Genomic DNA, 18505 nt, shown 5'->3' with positions numbered 1-18505 from the left:
TCATATTATCCTGTGTGTGACTAAATAATGCCATTCTCTGCATGGTTTGACTCACTGCACTGACATAAGGTCGGGTGGTGAGGAGGGGTGCTTGTGTGTTTGTTTACCACATTTGCTTATTGTTGGGTTTAATTGTACGACCATTTTGGCTTTTCAGCTCTGTGCCTTTGTGTGCGTATGCAGTGTATGCTGATAGTTATTTGTCGGGGAACTGAGTTGGTAATGCAGCGTCCCTTTTGAGCTGTGGTGTCAGGAGATTCTAGCTGTAAGCCATGTGACTTTGCAGAGAGCTGCAGAGATTGGCTGAGGTCATCTGTGACCTCAGCATACTGCCTGTGTCCCTCCTCAACTCTGCCGCCCCTCGTTACAAACACACAAACACACACACACACGCACACACAAAATCCTCCCTCCCTCCCTCCCTCCCTCCCTCCCAGTCTGTTCTCCGCCTCCCCTCCCTGCCTCTTTTTCCTTCAGTTGGCTTTTTCCCCACCGCTCAGCATCCTCTTCTGCATGTAGGCTGGAGCCACAGCAGCAGCAGTAGCAGTAGAAGCATCCATGGCTTAATGGACAGCTAGCCTAGCCCCTACCCCTCCTCTCTCCTCTCTTTTTCTTCCTCTCTTCCTTTCGAGCTAGTTGACAGGCAGCGTCTGGGATTGTTGGAGGCTCACAGTTAGCCAGGGCGTCATCCACAAGCTTGCAGCTGCTCTGCTGCCCATCAGTTCCACTGAATATCTGTAACCGGGGGTTTCTTCTCCTCTCCCCCTCCCCGTGCCTCCTGCTTTCATTTCAGGCTCTTTGGAAATAGAGGAATGCAAATCTGCAACCATGATGGAAGGTAAGCTGTTTTTTATTCTAATTTTTTATTATGCTGTTGACTCCCCATCCCACCCCCACCACCCTTTCATATATCTCTCTCTATATATATATTTATATATATATATATATATATATATATATATATATATATATAGTAATCCTTCCTCATGCCCTTGTGCTACTGTGCTTCATCTGCTATATTTGGGAGGTTCAAATGTCATCAGCCACTCTTTTTTTAAGTGCACATTTCAGTGACTTGCATGTTATTCTTAGAAAAGGGCACAGCCACTGAATGTTCACGATAGAGGCACAATGGCGAGGCTAATTGAAGCTTGTACCTTAGCGAGTGTGTATGCATATGTTGGAGTACCCCCCTACTCCTTTTTGCCACTTCCCATCATGGAGGATTATTTGGATTTGTTGTTCTGGACAGCTTATGTGCCCAGCTGGCTTACTTGTATAAATTCTCTTTGTATGATGTGCTCACCCTGTCTCTGCTATGTGTTCATACCACTGACACATTTAACCCGGTGTTCTTATGAGAATGTTGCATCTATATCAGGATATACATGAATCTTAAGGTATAATTTGCCCTTCGCCTTTTCCATTGTTATAAGTAGGGATTTGAATGTAGTTTTAGGATCATATCTCTTTAATTGATGACATCACCAGAGGTAGGCCAGTGATATTAGGATGAATCCCTACGGTTCTGCAGCTGGCAAATGAAGCCCTCCATCCGTCTGTTTTCTCTACCCTTTTTTGTTAATAAATTTGAGAATCAGTGATCAATTTCTGTTAATATCCCCAGAACAAAATTCAGGTGTTAGTATTATTTTATTATATAAGCAACCTTAAAATATGTAACATTTAATGGAAAACATTTTTGCACAGAAAAATGCATAAAAGTGTTAAACAGTTTGTAAAAGGGGACAACGTCGCTAGTGTTCACCATCTGTTTCAATGTTTCAAGCAACTGTAGATTCTTAATTCAAGTTGATTTAGTGATATTAATGAACCCAGAGCTATACTCTGCCAGTTAGATGGATTTTATTAGCATACAGTATGGAAGCGTGCATCTATGTCTGTATATTTATAAATTAGAGGATGCAACTGGTTCCTCCTCCTGTATTGTCTTGAAAGAAATCCTGGGAGAGTTTCAGAATGAGTGTTAGGGCAGAGTAGATTTTCTAAAGTATTCTTAACGTTGGGGTTCAATTTTCATAAATTTACTTTTTGAGGTTATTTTTAATATTTCAAGTTGACACTGACAGAAACAAACTATCCAAGAGGACCTAGCTTTAAATGTACAAAACTCTTATTATATCAATGTTATTTGAATATTATTCTGGTTGTATTGCTTATCTGTTTGATTGACACTTCCTGACAGATTAACATAGTTCTTTTTAAGCGTTTGGTCAAAGTATATTTTCATGCTGCTAAAAAAGGGTAAAGTTAGCCTTGCACCACTGAGCAAAATTACTGCAGTTGTTAAGAACATATTTTTGTTTGTTACACATAATTATATAACTATGAGATACTCAGGTTATGTTCAGATTTCTCACAACTATACATTTACACATATATTTAGCCATGTTTATTTGGAAGTGCATGAAATGTTGGCCAAGTGGTATGTATATTCACATATCTTTACCGCACATCAACAAACAAAAAGATGCGGTATATAAGTTAGTATATACCACTTATATACCAAGTGACATATATATTAACATATCTTTACCGCTTGTAAATAACCATTATTGCTATAGTATAGTCTCAAACTGTAAAGTTATAAAAATCCAACCTGATAAAAACAAATATTTTTAATAAACTCAACAGAGGCACATTTTTTGGTCTCTTCAAGCATACAGTAAAATTTTACATTAAGAGTTTCTACAGCTTTTAAGTAATCCATGACTTTAGCCCTCCCATGGTCTTAGCACTCCTGCTGTCAGGAGGAGCGTGACAGCAGGGGAGTGAGGGGTGTTTCCCGACAACCTGTAAGTTTCTGAAACCACGTAAAAAAAAAAAAAAAACCTCGTAAAAGCGCATGCGGGGTCAGTGAGACCCTGCTGGGACACGCACAGGGTGAAAAGCTATCCAATGGACCCCGTCTCTTAAGACCGGGGGAGGGTTAAGGATATACCTGAAGGAAATGCACTGCTTGTTTCTATTAGCAAATAACCATAATGTTGGAAGAGGATCCAAGTTTAACTGTCCATAAAGTGTCCAACGGCTGGGGGAAGCTGTTTTTAACAATAAGCTTTATCAAAGGGTAACATTTTAAGCCTAGACTTAAAAGTAGACAGGGCGTCTGCCTCATGGATTAAAACTTGGTTCCACTAGAGAAGAGCCAGAGAACAAAAAGATCTGCTTCCCAATGTCTACTTTTAGGAATCCTAGGAACCACAGCTACACCTGCAATCTGAGAGTAAAGTGCTCTGTTGGGATCGTATGGAACAATCAGATCTCTGATGTGTGATGGAGCTTGAGTGTTAAGGTCTTTATATAAGTAGACTCTTAAAATCTACTTACAAATTATGTTTACAATGGTAGGAGTTATAATTGTGCCACTTCATGACAAACAGTTATTTCTTAATATCAAATTTTTCCACATTAAATTCACAATAAGTTGAATGTAATAATACTGCAATTAAAAAAATAATTTTTTTAGGTAGTGGTCATTTGCATTTTTTCAGTGGCATTAATACATTTGGTCAGCGCTGCATGAGAGAGTCTTGATAAATGTGCGATCAGAGGTTCGTGGCAGCACAATAGAGAGTAGTTAAGGTTTGAACTTGTTAGTCATGTACTATTTCCTCCTGATGACGGTTGTGTTTTAAAGGTTAACATTGGATCTTGCTGTATTAGAAATGTTTCTATTACCAAATACAGAAATATTTGAAATGTTGAACACTATTTTTAATGAAAATAAAGATGATAATTAAGGACATATTTCAAATACAGATCTTTCCAATTTGATCACCAAAGTGCTGAATGACCTTATTTAATGTTTCTTCTCCTCCAACAAGTGAGCTGTCCTCTCACTGTCTGCATTACGTCAAGCCCTGGGTTAAGTAACAAATGTGAAGGTAAAAAGCACTGTTTGCATTTGCTTTCCTTCCATTAGCAAAGCTAGTACAAGCTTAACATAGAGTGTGTTAGGGCAGGATTACGTTCAGGTGTTAAAATTGGATGCTAATCCTGGCTAGCTCTGCTTTTTAAAGCCCAGCGCCACTGCCAGCATGACTGTCTCTTCCTGACACACGAGGGTAGAAGATGTGGGAGGGTTACTTAATTGTAATTAAGAGCAGTAGAGGTGATCATCCTCATGCTAGTAGTTGGGATTACCATCTCTTTTCCTAAAGACGTGATCTTGAGAATTGCAAGATAGATATGGGGCATTTTTATCACAATAACAAGATAATGCAGCAGTGTTATCTCTACAAATTATTTCTGTCTGGATGGGGTTTAATGATTAGCAAAATCTGATGGAATCTTGACATTTCACTGTTTTAATGTTTGCACACTGTCAGATGAAGCAATACTGAAAACTGAGGCATAATGCTATAAGTAGTGTCAATTTAACTGCGTATTTTTCTAATGTGTGGAGAATTTGATAGAAATTAGCAACCTGAGTTTCCTGTACACAAGTGCTACTCCCTCTCTTCTGCTGCTTGAAGGGGGAGTTGGTTTAACTATTTCATCTTAAAGTTAGCTATTACTTAGGAAGGGTATTTCCTGCTGTCCCTTGAAATAATTTATTTTATTTTCATAGAAAATCGGAATAATAGTTCAAAGTTGTGTATTTGAATGATTTAAATCAAAAAGTAAAATGCATATAAATTCAGTTTGTGGATTTCCAGGACTTTGTGTTTATTTCTGTTAGCTGAAAGCTAATTATTACCCATAACTGAATTTCTTAGAAAATTAGATAAATGAATAACACCAAAGAAAAACGGATAGTACAGAAATGTCCGCCAAATAAAAAGAAAGCCTATGTACTATGTATGACATGCACTTAGTGCTTAGTCCAGGCTTCTTTAGCATAATTTACTGCATCAGTGCAGCATTGAGGTGATCTAAGGTAGCACATCTGAGATGTTAAGAAAGCACAGATTGCTTTTATAGTAGTGTCCTGTTGCCTAAAGTAATAAGTAACAGTAGTCTACATTGACAAAATTCCTTTAAAATTTGCTGCAGCTGCACCTTTCCCTGAAGCTTGTAGTGACATAACATACGATACATTATAACATTTATTAGGGACAAAATCACTGGATACATATATATTTTTTTGCTGAAGAATATATAACCATGGATTACTTTTTACCCTATCTCTGAGTGAGACCTCAGTCAACACTGCTCTCATGGGTGGAGTTACCACTCACTAGGACATCACAGTGGAACTGCTAACAAACAAAAGCCCAGCCAAAAGAGGGCTCAGGAGAAAGTAAAAGACCTTTTTGTGGATCATAGTCAAAACATGCCTTTTGGGGTTTACCTCAGGCCAGTTTGCTCATCAATCATGCACAGTGATATTGCAGTCAATGAGTTGGGCATTAAGCTAGTGGCTGTGTTGGCGGGTTCCAAGTCATGTTGCAAAATGAAATCAGCATCTCCATGTGGCTTGTCATCAGAGGGAAAAAAAGAGAAATGATCTAAAGTGACCTTGTAAACAGCAGCGGTGACTTTGAAAACACATTGGACCAAAACCAGAAGATGGCATGCCTCCCTAAAACATGACATATTATGGAAACATTACTGTAAATGTTGAACAACTCGAATTCTGTGCCACTTTTTTCTGGGCGACAAAACAATAACTATATCTATTGCGATAGACACGTCATCAATATAGATAGAAAATACATCCGATAGAGTTTTAATAATTTCACTAAACTCTGATCCAGAACCGCACAACGTTCTGGAGGATGTAGGCAGAGGAAAAGCTTTAGCCACTCGACTTCTCACGGTCAGCTAAGCAAGGTTGATGCATTAACTAACTTGCTCCCTCTTCGGTAAAATAACAACCTGGTGAATAAGGCCCCAACATACTCTGGTGTACTTCACTCCTCAGACGTCTGCGCATGCTCTATGAAGACTCAATGTGGACGTCTGCCGAACATGCCCACACAATGGTCAGTTTTTACCACTGCATGCTCAGTGACGCGTTGACTCACCCAGGAAACTGCTCAGCAGGAAACAGTGTTCGCATCACGCTGTTTTTGTACGCAACACCGAGCTGATAATTTTGAGTCGGCACAAACAGTCAGATGGATGCATCAAACCTACTGCTTTCCATTTCGATTGTGGGAAATAAATTTTGTCTTGAAAAATGTCACTCGATACGGCCTGGATTTGAAGAAATCCAGTGATGAAGTTTGGTCTACAGCACTTGGTAAACAATCTACTTTATTTAGGCTTACCCTTCTTGCAATGAGTGTCATTTACTGTCTCCTGGACAACTGCTTTTCGGTAGTCTTCCCTTTGATTTTGTAAGTTGTCCAAGAGACTAAAGTTCAGGTTTTCTTCATATCCATCAAACTGAACAGAAATGAACACTTGAGTACATCACTAAAAGTGCCATGAAACTGTAGCCATTTTATAATAATACTGATGCAACTCTGTTTTTTTTATTTCTTTACCTGGACTTGTATACCTGAAAAAGTATTTAGAAAATTTAAGTACTGCTGCCATCATTCAAGTCTAAGCATGCTGCTAGTGTATTTTTTTCCCATTCTCTCTGCTTTTGCTTTAAAGACAGTAGATGAGAGCAGATGAGATGTGTATCTGTTTTCAGTGACTTAGATCTTTTTACAGCACATGCTAAACACAGCAGATGCCGTGAGTTTCATGCCTACATGCTATAAGTTGTTTAGATCTTTGTTTTGGGCATCATATTTTACTTTGCAAAACAGGATATATGGGTGTTTCACTTGGGGCCCTTAAGATACGAAATCTTCACATTTCTTACTGTTCTCCCCATAAAAAAATAACTCTTTAACTTTCCTTTTGGACAACAATAAATTAAAATGTTTTTTTGTGCTTTATAACATTTGGATGAGTGTTGGAAATGGTTGGGTGAATATTTTTAGTCCATATTGTAGGTTTAATTCAAATCTATTAACTGCCAGTGTGATCTTCTTTAGAGGAAAACAAGTCAAGTTAAAATGTATACTTCTGATTCCCAGAGCCAAAACCCGACTCTACACTTTACATATTTGTACATGTTTATGTTTTGAGCGGAACAGCCTTCTAATCTCTAATGACCCTTTGGCATTTCCTGTGTAGTTACCAAAAGAAGAAGCTTAAGTCTAGTCTCAACTGATAAGACTCAAACAATAGAAAAACCAGCATGTTGGCAGAATGTTGATTACTTTAAACATTTTGCAGATTGTTTGAAATAGTATGGCCTACCATATACACTTCTTGGGCTTTAGACACATAGTCCTGTTAATCCTAGTTACCACTGATTGGAATTAAACCGTCTCACAGAGGTTGGATAAACCTTTGACTGGACTGTAGCAAAGTAGAGAGCCATATGGTGGACTCCTTTGCAGCTTTTACGTCTGTAGTTGTAGAAGAATTTATCTCCATTATTTCTGGCTTATAGTAAAACTGAGCTAAAGGACTCGGGAGTAGCTGATCTATTGTACATGTAATGATTTTGTTATTATTGAAATAGATTTAAAAAAAATACAGAAATTAATAAATCTGCTTTCTGAATTTGTGGAAAGGAGCTTTCATAAATATCGCTTTCTGTTGTTTTGAGTTAAACATGCCTGTGCTTGGACTGCTCACTTGAACTAGAAAGGTGTGTCTGGTGATTGTTGTTTAAAAATTTAGCTTGTTCTGCATTTTACTGCTTGAATTTCAAAACCCTAAGTGGCACGCTGATAATTTAACAAAAATAAATTAGATGCTTTCTCATTTACATTAGTGAGTATACTGTATTTACACATAATACTTGCATCTCCCCAAATGCTGTGTGGCACAATGATGAGGCAAAGTGAATGAGGACAAACAACTGCTGAAGTGGCTCAATACAAAGTAAATTGAGTGTCTATTTTTTCCAAGCTGGAGGATAGATCGGTTTGTCACTAAGCATGTCTGCAGGTTCAATCTGCTCATTCTGCCATTTCACCTGCCTGATTTTTAGCTCTGACTCAAACCTCTCTAATCAAGCAACTGACAGGGGCTCTTTGTGTGCACATTTTTTTCACTTTGATCTACAAATTTTAATTTGTTGCTGAATAAATTTGTATTTGTTTTAATAAAATGAGCCCAGAGGTGCAACTCATTCATTATCAACTTTTAAACACTACTGTGCTAGATGCTTTCTATAATTCAAGATAAATGATTATTTACATGCCTACTAAAGTCTAAACATGTATATTATTTCATGAGATACATTTGAAATTGCTTTCTGTTACTTGGAAGAAATGGTTTGATGAGATGAAACAGAACAAAGTAAAACTTACTTAACGTAACATAGTTTACATCCCAGCTCAATCTCAGCAGTTTTATCAGGAAAATACCATTTTCATTGCTAAACTATGATACAAAAAATTATCTTCCATGGTTATTTTTTTCCCTTATTCCATGTTACAAATAATATGACCATCACCACATTGCATATTTGTCAATGTGGTGAGGCTTATGTGAAAATAACCCTTCATTATGCGATTTGCAGCTCTCACACTATATGTATACTGAACATGTCCAGCATACATATAGTATACTATATGAAAAAGTATAGTATTGCTATAAAATCTATGAAACTGCAATTTAAATAACAATGCAGGGATTAAGTGGATGAAGGAGGACTCATGCATCTTACACTATACTATCTGCATGGTGAGGTGAGATTCACTCACCTCGACATGCTGAATGCTTGAAACTGAAAGTAAAAGGGACAACTGCCTTGCTTTCTGATTGTTTTTGCTAATCACTTTGTGACTACTTGGGGGTACTAAGAATGTTGGAATTTCAGTCCCACATACGATGACAGTAAGGCAAAAGTAACCTTGTTACCTTGTTCTGACTTAGCAGAGTACTGTGAATTCCACAACATGATCCAGAGATTAACCTTTCAGAGCATAATGGCATCAAAAAGGACACATACTGTAAAAAGATGACAGGACTTGATATTCTACAAAATTCTCTTCATTTCCTTACAGTTTGACCCTGGTAGCATGTTTTCAGTACAGTAGCATACATGTTAAGAAACTGTGATGGGAGCTTTGGGATACTTAAGCCCAAATAAAGTGAAAACACGTGAATGGAAATTTTGACAGCAGCAGTTTTTTTTTTTGTTTTTGTTTTTTTTGTTTTTGCTCAAGAAAATTTTGTCTTAATACATGTTAAATTAATTTGCATTAAATTTAATGACACCTTAGCCTAATTACAGTATCATGACAAATTTGCTGTAGACTCCAAGTGAAATGAGCTGAAAGGATAGAAAGCTGATTGGCTGCCCTGACGTAGGAGCTTCAGTATCTGTATGAGTCACTGGATTTTCCTAATAACACAAGTGTGCACACAGATGCTAACACATTTTCAGTCGAGCATTTGCGTGACTTTGTTAGAAAGCATAGGCAACACAAAGGAAAGCTGAGGTGTTCAGATATAATTGTACCTCTGAATGGATTTACCAACAATCTGGATGATAGACAGCAGGGATTAGATAGATGGGGAGGTGGAGGACAGAATAAGAAACGAATCTACTTTTTGCCACCACCGTATTTATTCCCAGTCACAGCACAAAAAGCTGTCCAAATTCATCTTTCTTTCCTCTATGCACACACACCCACTTATCCATACACTGCCACACACTGGCATGCTTATGTAATGATGCCCAAGATTCAGAGCCAGATAAACAGACATGTTTGTGTAATCCACTGGCAGCTGGGAGAAGATGAAGTTCTTCTATGGCATAATCTGACTGCTTTTATGAGTGATGTATGACATTCATCTTGGAAAAACTGTGATGTCTGAGGGATTATACAGTTTGACAATTTGTCAAATGTATTCACATACCGAGAATGTGAATACATTTGATTTTTTTTCCCCCTTGAATTAGGGTCGTCCACATCTTTAATGGTGGACTTTTATAAATGAGTAAAGATTTTACACATGGCTAATTAGATAAAAACAGGAAGCCATGCAGATCACTAATCCCAACAGACTGAAGGTGCTGTTTTCAGTCTGAGTTAGCCTCTGTGCCATGCTGCAGTCAGAGTAGTTGGTTATTTCCACTCATAAATGCGAAGCCTAATTTAATATCCCATCCGTGGCTTTATTTATGAACTAAGAAAAAAAGCTCTGGTGCTGCAGCTGCTGTTGCTGCAGCAACTATGTCATCACTTTGATATAACTGCGGGTGTCCTTGTGTTAATCTGGTTAATGACTAGACAACAAGGAGAGTCCCTAATGGCTGCATCCACAAACAGTGTTAGCTAAAAGAAAGTAATTACAATTATTTCAGTGCGATATTTGATGATTTGTTTAATTCTGTTAACAGATTAGGGGTGTCTGCCATAAGAGAATGTTTCTGGGATTTTCCACGTAGAATATACCTGTAAATATAGTTTGTGATTCATTTAATCTTTTATCTTTCTTTTCTATTATTCTCACCACTCAGAGTTTTGGCATCTTAGGCACTAAACTCTAGATCACGTGTGATTATGCAGGGCAGTATAAGGTCATTTAATTGGCCAAAAACAATGGATCTCAACAGTCTGCTCACTTCTTGTATCATGCCAGGTTTTTGTGAAGTAGCAATTGAGACCATGCTAAATATTTTTTTAAAACTTATGTCATTTGTATAATGACTTAAGAGAGCAGTCTATTGTGCCTCGTTTCTACCGAGGGGTACGACAGGGGCTGGTCTGTTTTTATTGTACAAGCGACCCTTAAAACCGCACCATTCCTGGGCCTCCTTCGTGGTACGGTTCAGTTAGGGTGGAGCTACTGGAGTCACAAAACACAGTCTATTGATAGGGGGATAGAAAATGTCACTGCCTGCGACAAGCATGAGACTCACTTGTGTGTTTATGTTTAACCCTGTTTTTGATGCAAAAGTTGCAAAAGTTCTCAAAGTCTCTAATCGCATCTTGTCTTCAGCCCCCGTCGGTTGAGTCCACAGATTTGGTATTAAATTAAGATTGATATTCATCCATTTTGACAAAAAAAACAGTTCCATGTGAAGAAAAGAATCCCCATATCATAAAAATACCTCCCCAATATTCCACTTTGTATGTGGTGTTCCTTTTATACCAAGTACCAAGTTTTATTTCATCTGAACACAAGGTTTTCAAACAAATTTAACCAGGCCTGGATATTCAGATTAATTTTGAATGAAAGGCATCTTTTTTTGTATCATACTCTATGATATAGACAGGTGGAGAACAATGCGGGGACTACTGCAATTTGATATATTGAGTTGCTTTATGAAAGCTCTCAAATTTTGCTGCAGATGCTTTGGGACCTCTCTTGACCCCCACATGACTGTTTGGGTCACACACCTGTAATTATTACGAAAACTGGCATGTGTACTTTTTATGCTGTTTTAGGGCTTGACTGGACTAGTCAGTTGAAATGAAAACATTTTGGTTTTTAATGTTGAAACAGCCACAAGATGAGTTTTCCATCAGATTTGAGTCAATTCAGATTATTATGTCTACTCAAATGATTAGGTCTTCTTTAATCTCACTGTACGCACATGGACCAGCCATATCCAAAGTGGAATACAGCTCAGAGGAATAGACACTGTATTCAATTATGGAGTAAAAAGCAACACAGAAAAACAGCTGACTCACGACAGAGCTACAGAGGATAGATGAGTGAAAAGTGTTTATACATCCACTCCCTGGAGAGGTGGAGGGGAAACAGTCTGAGAACTAGTAGAGTTAAGAGAACGATGGTTGGTGATGTAAAATCTCCGAGCAAGTAAGCGGCATAAGGAGTAGCTATGCGTGTAAGAAACCCCCTGAGGGAAGTAAGGCCAGAAAAGGAGAAACTCATCATCAAAGGCCTTCTTTTTGTTGACTCACATCATTTTATGGTCTTGATCTGGGGTGGGTTTTTTTTTATATGTGGGAAGACAGACTTAAAAATATAAAGCAGAATGTCATATTTTCTTACCATCTCTTGCTTATATCAATTCATCTGTCGGAAATATTATATCTGAGCTAACAGCTCTGGCTTTAAAATCGAAACTGGTGGCATTTGTTAAATAATATTCATTTGGTTTTGTACATGATGTTTATGTCTCAAAAGCTCACTCTGCTTGGCCTAACTGTACTTAATATATGATGTTTTCTTTTGTTTTTCTGTGTGGGGTGTAAAAGATTAATCCAATTAGTCAATCGATAATTGAAGTGTGAATTCGTTTTACTCATCTGCTTACATATTTTCTAGTTTTCTTGTTTATCTTTCAATCATCAGGAATAAATCTTTTGTACAATGTATTTCCTGGAACACTCACCTTTTCTCACATTTTTCCTCATGTCTTTTAAGGACTCTGCTGTTTGATTCTTTACCCTACTCTGGAACCTCAAAAAGTTTTGGGATTGTTTTAGCTGAGGTATTTCGTCAATGGTGTGCCAAGATTTTTGCCAATGCAACAAGGAAAAATATACCAAAAGCTGAATTAATGAAATGTAAATAAACAAGAGCTACTTTTCTTTTTTTATTGTTTAATATTTAAGTATTAGTTAATAAATCATTCATTTATTCATAGATATTTGCATTCATACATTCATTAATGTCAGCTTTAGCTCAAAACTTGTTAGAAGAAGAGCTTTTGCTTTCATCAGTGCATGTGTGATAAATCCCCTCTTTGCCAACCCTGTGGACTTGTCAGGGTCGAGTGCTGCATGTCTATTTGGACTGCATGGCTATGAGCCATACCAATGCAAACAGATGTCATTTTCAATCAGCTGAGGATGCACTGGCAGGGCGACGCTCAGACAGAGCTACAGGAAGAGATTAGCAGAGTTTAGGTTGATACTGGGTAGGCAGAGAGATGTAGAAATAGTGGAATCCTGAAAAGGTTTATGGCTAAGAGTGAGGCAGGTGTTGAGTATTGGATTTGGAATATAATATAAAAATGAGACATTTAGTTCTTTGTGGAGCACTTACATAACTTATTTTCAGATACTATTAAACTGAGAAACACTGGTTTTATAGCAGGGCTTTTAGAGTATTCTGCTTCTGTTCCCTGTTTTCATTTCTGTTTTGTTCAAATTACGCATGCATTTTTATACATGGTCATTCTAGATGCTTATGCTGCTGACATTAAGTCTCGTCAGTGTTTTAAGTCACTGTTTAAGAGAATTATAGCTTGATGCTTAATTCTGAATTGCTTTATAGTTTACGCTTTTTACAATGCTAGACTTGCACTGGCTTTTGAGAGTTAACTTTGTTCGACACATTTTTATTATGTTTTTGTCTTTCAACTTACTGTTAAATTCTTAAGAGACTATTCTTAGAAGTAACATAAATGATGAAACAGATTTTCATGTTTACAGTTGTGAAGAAACCATAATCCTGGTTTTATCTTTATATAAAAACAAAAACTGTGAGGTTTCATATTTGTCATTCCAATGGCATTTTTTTCCACAAATGTTTCCCTTTAACACTCAACACATTTTTGTTGGTAAATCAAAAACATTGTTGGTAAATCCCATAACATTTCAGGGTTTTCTGTTTGTGTGACCACAAAGAAGACTGGAGAGACAGTCCTCTGTCAGCCGCTGGCCCAGCAGCTATCAGATGGATGATTCATGGCAGATAAGATTTCATTAGCAGACATCAGACCACGCCACAGAATAGAGGACCCATTGATTTTCATCATATCAGCAAAGCAGCACAGCAGTGAACAGAACGGAAAGGAAGGGAGATTTCGGACCCAGAGATCACACCGTGCATCACTGAAAGTAAAACATTATGTACAATCTACCAGTTGTATGCAGATCCTGCTATACAGCGATTTATAGCATTGTCAGCTGTTCACTTTTTGCTTTGTTAGGAACAAGGGAAATATTATACATTAATTTTGTTTTGACTAATTTTCACTGGGAGATGTGCTTTATTTTTAAAGACTTCTCTTCATAATATAAAACCTCCAGTAATTACCATACTGCTTGACATAACCAAAGCCTGTAGTAATTCCTCCTCATTCATTCTTCACAGTGATTACTTCTGTTTTGTTTTCTTACTGTGGTGAGTTAGGAGAGACGTGCCCTACAGTACACCGTATGCAGGCATGGCCGATCTTAACTGCAAATGAAAGAAAAACTGAACACGGTAAATTATACGCTATTTATAAATCACTAAAACAACATTATAGAGAAGATCTTTGAAAATATTGACACCCTTTTCTCTCCACTCAATGAAGGAATGGGGAGATTTTTCTATTCTATTTCCCAGTGAGAATAGAAAAATTGTTAAATATAGGCGAGTGTTTACGCCAATACAGGTTGGCATTTGTATGATTCAATACTGTATGGCAGGCTCTAAGCAGATAAGAAATAATGGGGCCTAACTGTGATTTAGCCTCTTTTATGTTAGAGTACACAAGGTCCTGGAGCCTGTATGGTTGGGAATGATTCTCTTCAATTGATTTCCAAGAAACGAAAGCCTTAGGACTAAATCGTACAAGCAGAGGTCGGAGCACAAAGGACTAAAAGTACATCTTGAAAAAATTCTGCAGAGCTCAGCCACTGAGTGTTTTTTCTCGTTGAAAACGAGGTCTCTTCCCATTCCTTATGAATTTAGAGAGTTAAGCTTTTCCCAATACCCCTTTGGTGTTGCAAGAGGAATCACTGAGAAGTAAAGACTTTGACATTCTGGCTAGAGGAGAGTTTGGGAGTTTTAACCAGCGTTGTAAAGCTTTCTCAATGAGGTCAAATGCATTCTGAAAGTTATAAAATCAAATATTTTAAATAATTTTATATCTGCATTACTTTACTGCTCAGTCTCACCAACTTTTTTTTCTAACAGTTTAAGTACTCTATAGATATACAGAGGAGTGATATTTTCAGTTGGACGTCCTGCATGGTTTCAAAAATGCTAGTTGGACTCATTCGGTATCTATAACTAATTTATTCAAATCAAATGTGAGAATAGAGGTACTGTGTAGTTCTTCCTTTTTTTCTAAGTTTCTACTTGATTTCCTGCTGAATCTGAAAAAGGCTAAGTAGGCCATGAAACTTCAGCAGAATATATTATAATTTCAGCTGGTCTGATTTGATGCTTTGCATTCAGAGCACACAGATAGGATATTTGACAAAACTTGTAGACTCATGCAGAGAGAATTGCTTAGAATCTCCTCTAAAAAATCACAAACCTCTCCACAGACAGTTTTATTTCCTTTTGTTTCTAAAGTAAAATAAAGTTGACATGAACAGTTGTTAGAAGCATGTTCACCTCAGATTTTCTCCTAATTATGAAACATGAAAATGTTTCTCTCATTGTCCATTTGAAGATTTGACTTCAGTATAGCTAATATTTAATTTAGATGTACTGTTCTAGCTTCTCTTTACTCTTTCCCAGTAAGATTTACAATTCATAAACATGTAAAGCAACTCATTGTATTTGTTAGACTAATTCATCACAGTTTTTTCCCCAGTCTTGCAAAAGATCCACCATAAAATTCTGTTCTGGTTCTGTTTAATCACAACTGAAGCCTGTGATGGTGGAGATGATGAGATGTTTTCCAGCTCCAGGCTGCACCCTCTGTGATCCTTCCTACAAGCTTACACAGTTCAAGCTTGCATGCTTACATGAATGTGCTGAGTTTTATCCACACAGCTTCTATGCTTGAAAAATGCTCTCATTTCTTCTGTCCCATTTTATTTTAGAATTATATTAGTTGCATTAACCTTAACCAGAGATCTTCACTAGTATTTTCTTTCAAGTCCAAATTGAAGAGCAGGACAATTTAGTATTAAGTCTTAAGTCATTGACATTGCTGTTGTCACAATCGGTTGCATTCCACCTAGTCTGCTTCCTGTAGGAATTCAGATAATTATCTAATTTAACACGTGAACATTTTGCATTGTTATCTTTTTTAGAACGTCAACTACATAATTTAAAATTTTGGATTGAATGAAAAGCTTGTCGCTGTGGTGTCTTAAGCTGTTCACACAGAAGACTGGTTGTGGTCACATTTAATTAGTAGCACAAACAACATGAACAAAACTGGAATTTAGTATCAAGGTCTGTTGTGTGAAGTATCTGTTTTTGTGCCTGTTGGGAGAAGAAACTGGAATGTGTTTCATTGAATCTGAATCTGCTTGGGTTGAGTTGACTCTATATTTGTACACATATTTGGATCGATTTGTCTTGTAAAGTGCCTTCATATGACACATTTGCCTATTTGCCACTATCTTAATAAACTGAATTGAATTAGACTTATAAAAGTCCTATTACCATGAGGTAACAACACAAAAATACGGGAGTATTCCATTTGTAATATCTGAAAAAAAAAAAAAATCCCATTCGATTTGATACGATTTTTTTATTTGCGTAAACATTCTTTTCTTTTAGTTGCAGTATTTACACGAGGTTGGTCATTACCCATGTTCCTGGAACTTATTTACATCCACAGTGAGAGTAGTTGGCCCCTGTGTGTATGTTTGGCTCTGGTCAACTTGCGGGTTATATAAGTCTTTAGGAACACAGAATTGCCGGGCGTAAGAGTGACACTTGAATTGATGGTGTGTTTCTTCTAAGTGCTTCCAGATCTTGTGGTTTCTCCCCTCTTTTTCTGCCTCTCCCTCTACCAGCCGTTGATTCAGTTTTCTTCCTCTGGTTTAATCTGTTAACAGCATTGTTTTCTAACCCTGTGCCTTAACAGATGTGTTAGAGGTTTTCAGTAAACCCTTTTCTTAATGAACAATAGACCGTCAGATCAGGCATTTGTTTTGCAACTGAAATCTGGCCAAACCTATAATCTGGGTGTGAACACGTAGGTGGAGTTTGTGGTTGGCTTTTACCAAAATGAACTGCGATTAGATTGGTGGGAGGAAATATGTAATCCACAGGAATTTAGGCCAGTTTTTTAGGATCCCAACTCAGTTAAAGGTTAGAAAACACTGCTGCTCATCCTCTTGATGCAAAAGGAAATGTTCAAGATTTTCTCTAACCGTAACAGTTCTATTATTTCTCCCCCTTTTTGATGTTTTTTTTCACAATTATTTAGTTTCTACAAATCAGTTGATTACATGTTTTTCTCTTGGGCTACTTGAAAGGCGGATTTAACAAGGCTTTATCTGAGGGACTGTGATATATGTCGGCTTTGTGTAGCAGTCTCATCTGGACAAATCCACACACAGATACACACACACACACGTTCTGTTCACATGGCTGCAATGCTGATTGTCATTCATGTGTGGAAAGTCTCTAGATATGTTCTCTACTCATCTAATGTTTTTATGGGCAGCTTAACTATCTTAATCTTTTTAATTTCCATTTAATATTAAATGCTAATTAAATCTATTTTGTTTTATTTTGTATAAGTATGGTTTATTGTGATTTTTTTTTGTTTATCTGGAAATGAACATGAGCTGATCATTGTGAACAAAATAAATGATTATGGATAGCTAAGGTATTTGTAGAGTGTGTGTATCCATGACATTTGTACCTTGATGGTTCTGTACAAGAATCTGTTATGTTATTCCTCCAATGCCTGGTATGCCCCTTTCAGTTGCAAAAACATTACAGGTTGCAGCAAATGACATTATTGGTTCACAATGGTCAAATTTTCATTTACCTGTTGGAAATTAAACACAAATGCATCTTGTGGCCTTAATTCTGACTCACAAAGAGGGAGCTTACCAAAGGTCCCTGAATTTATCCTGTTTGGCTGTTTCATGAAATGTAGAGAAGGTGGCTGATGTAAAGTTTTCCTGACACTTCTGACAGTTTGTCTCTTTAAGCCAGTGAGGCACATAGTGCAGCAAATTCTATATTTTTTGAGGATGTTTCTTTTGTGTTTTAAACAATTAAATTAATAGAAATACAAATCAACTTTTATTGTAAACAGTAAACTGTTTTATTGTGACAGTTTGCCACCCCAAAAACTAGCAAATTGAATTGTTTTTCTGACTTGCAACCAGAAGGCTCCCAATCCAGCTGTTTTTTAAATTTGGTTATATAATAAATTTGTGCTTAAGTCTAAATTGCCCTTAGTCAAACTTGTAGTGAACCAAATGAATCGTTTATAAGGTGATAGACTGTGGTAATTTGTTGGATTTTTTCCTGACACGATTGGCTAGCACTTTGGAGGTTTGGCTCAGAGTTGGTGCACGGAGGGAGTGTGGCGTGCAAACATCACATTAACCAGACAGTTGTGTTTTTCCAAGACTGAACTCACACACATACATGTGCTAGTTTATGCAATTTATAGATAAAGCCTCACACAGAATCATCAAGGAAATGATTGCTTCTGGTAAGGAAAATAGGAAAACGATGTTCTGCATCTTGCTAGCTGTTTATTGCAAAATAAATATTCAGTTTTATCCTCCTTATAGCCTCCGTCCAAAAAGCTTATTGACTATTAAGCCAATAAAAAGGAAGAAACAACACTTAAAGCTTATGTTCAACACCTAATACTGGCTAAGATTGTTTTCTGGACAGAGGCCTGGCTAATAAATACTTGAATGCCAAATTTGCTCTGTCAGCT

At 37.1% G+C, this 18505-nt stretch overlaps 1 protein-coding gene across 17 annotated transcripts in view; it reads left to right on the top strand.

The window, feature by feature from the left end:
- sgip1a (SH3GL interacting endocytic adaptor 1a) overlaps positions 1 to 18505 on the top strand; it is a 70901-nt gene that overhangs the window by 14170 nt on the left and 38226 nt on the right. For 16 of the 17 annotated variants that reach the window (XM_016670808.1, XM_016670820.1, XM_016670812.1 and 13 more), the window contains one exon: positions 794 to 838. The exons of the other annotated variant lie outside the window; for it this stretch is intronic. In XM_016670808.1, coding sequence (XP_016526294.1) covers positions 794 to 838 — 45 coding nt within the window. The remainder of the gene's footprint in view (positions 1 to 793; positions 839 to 18505) is intronic. 17 annotated transcript variants of the gene reach the window in all.

Source organism: Poecilia formosa, unplaced genomic scaffold, assembly GCF_000485575.1.
Source record: "Poecilia formosa unplaced genomic scaffold, Poecilia_formosa-5.1.2 Scaffold38, whole genome shotgun sequence".
Taxonomy (NCBI): Eukaryota; Metazoa; Chordata; class Actinopteri; order Cyprinodontiformes; family Poeciliidae; genus Poecilia; species Poecilia formosa.
This window is presented reverse-complemented; position numbering and strand designations above follow the sequence as displayed.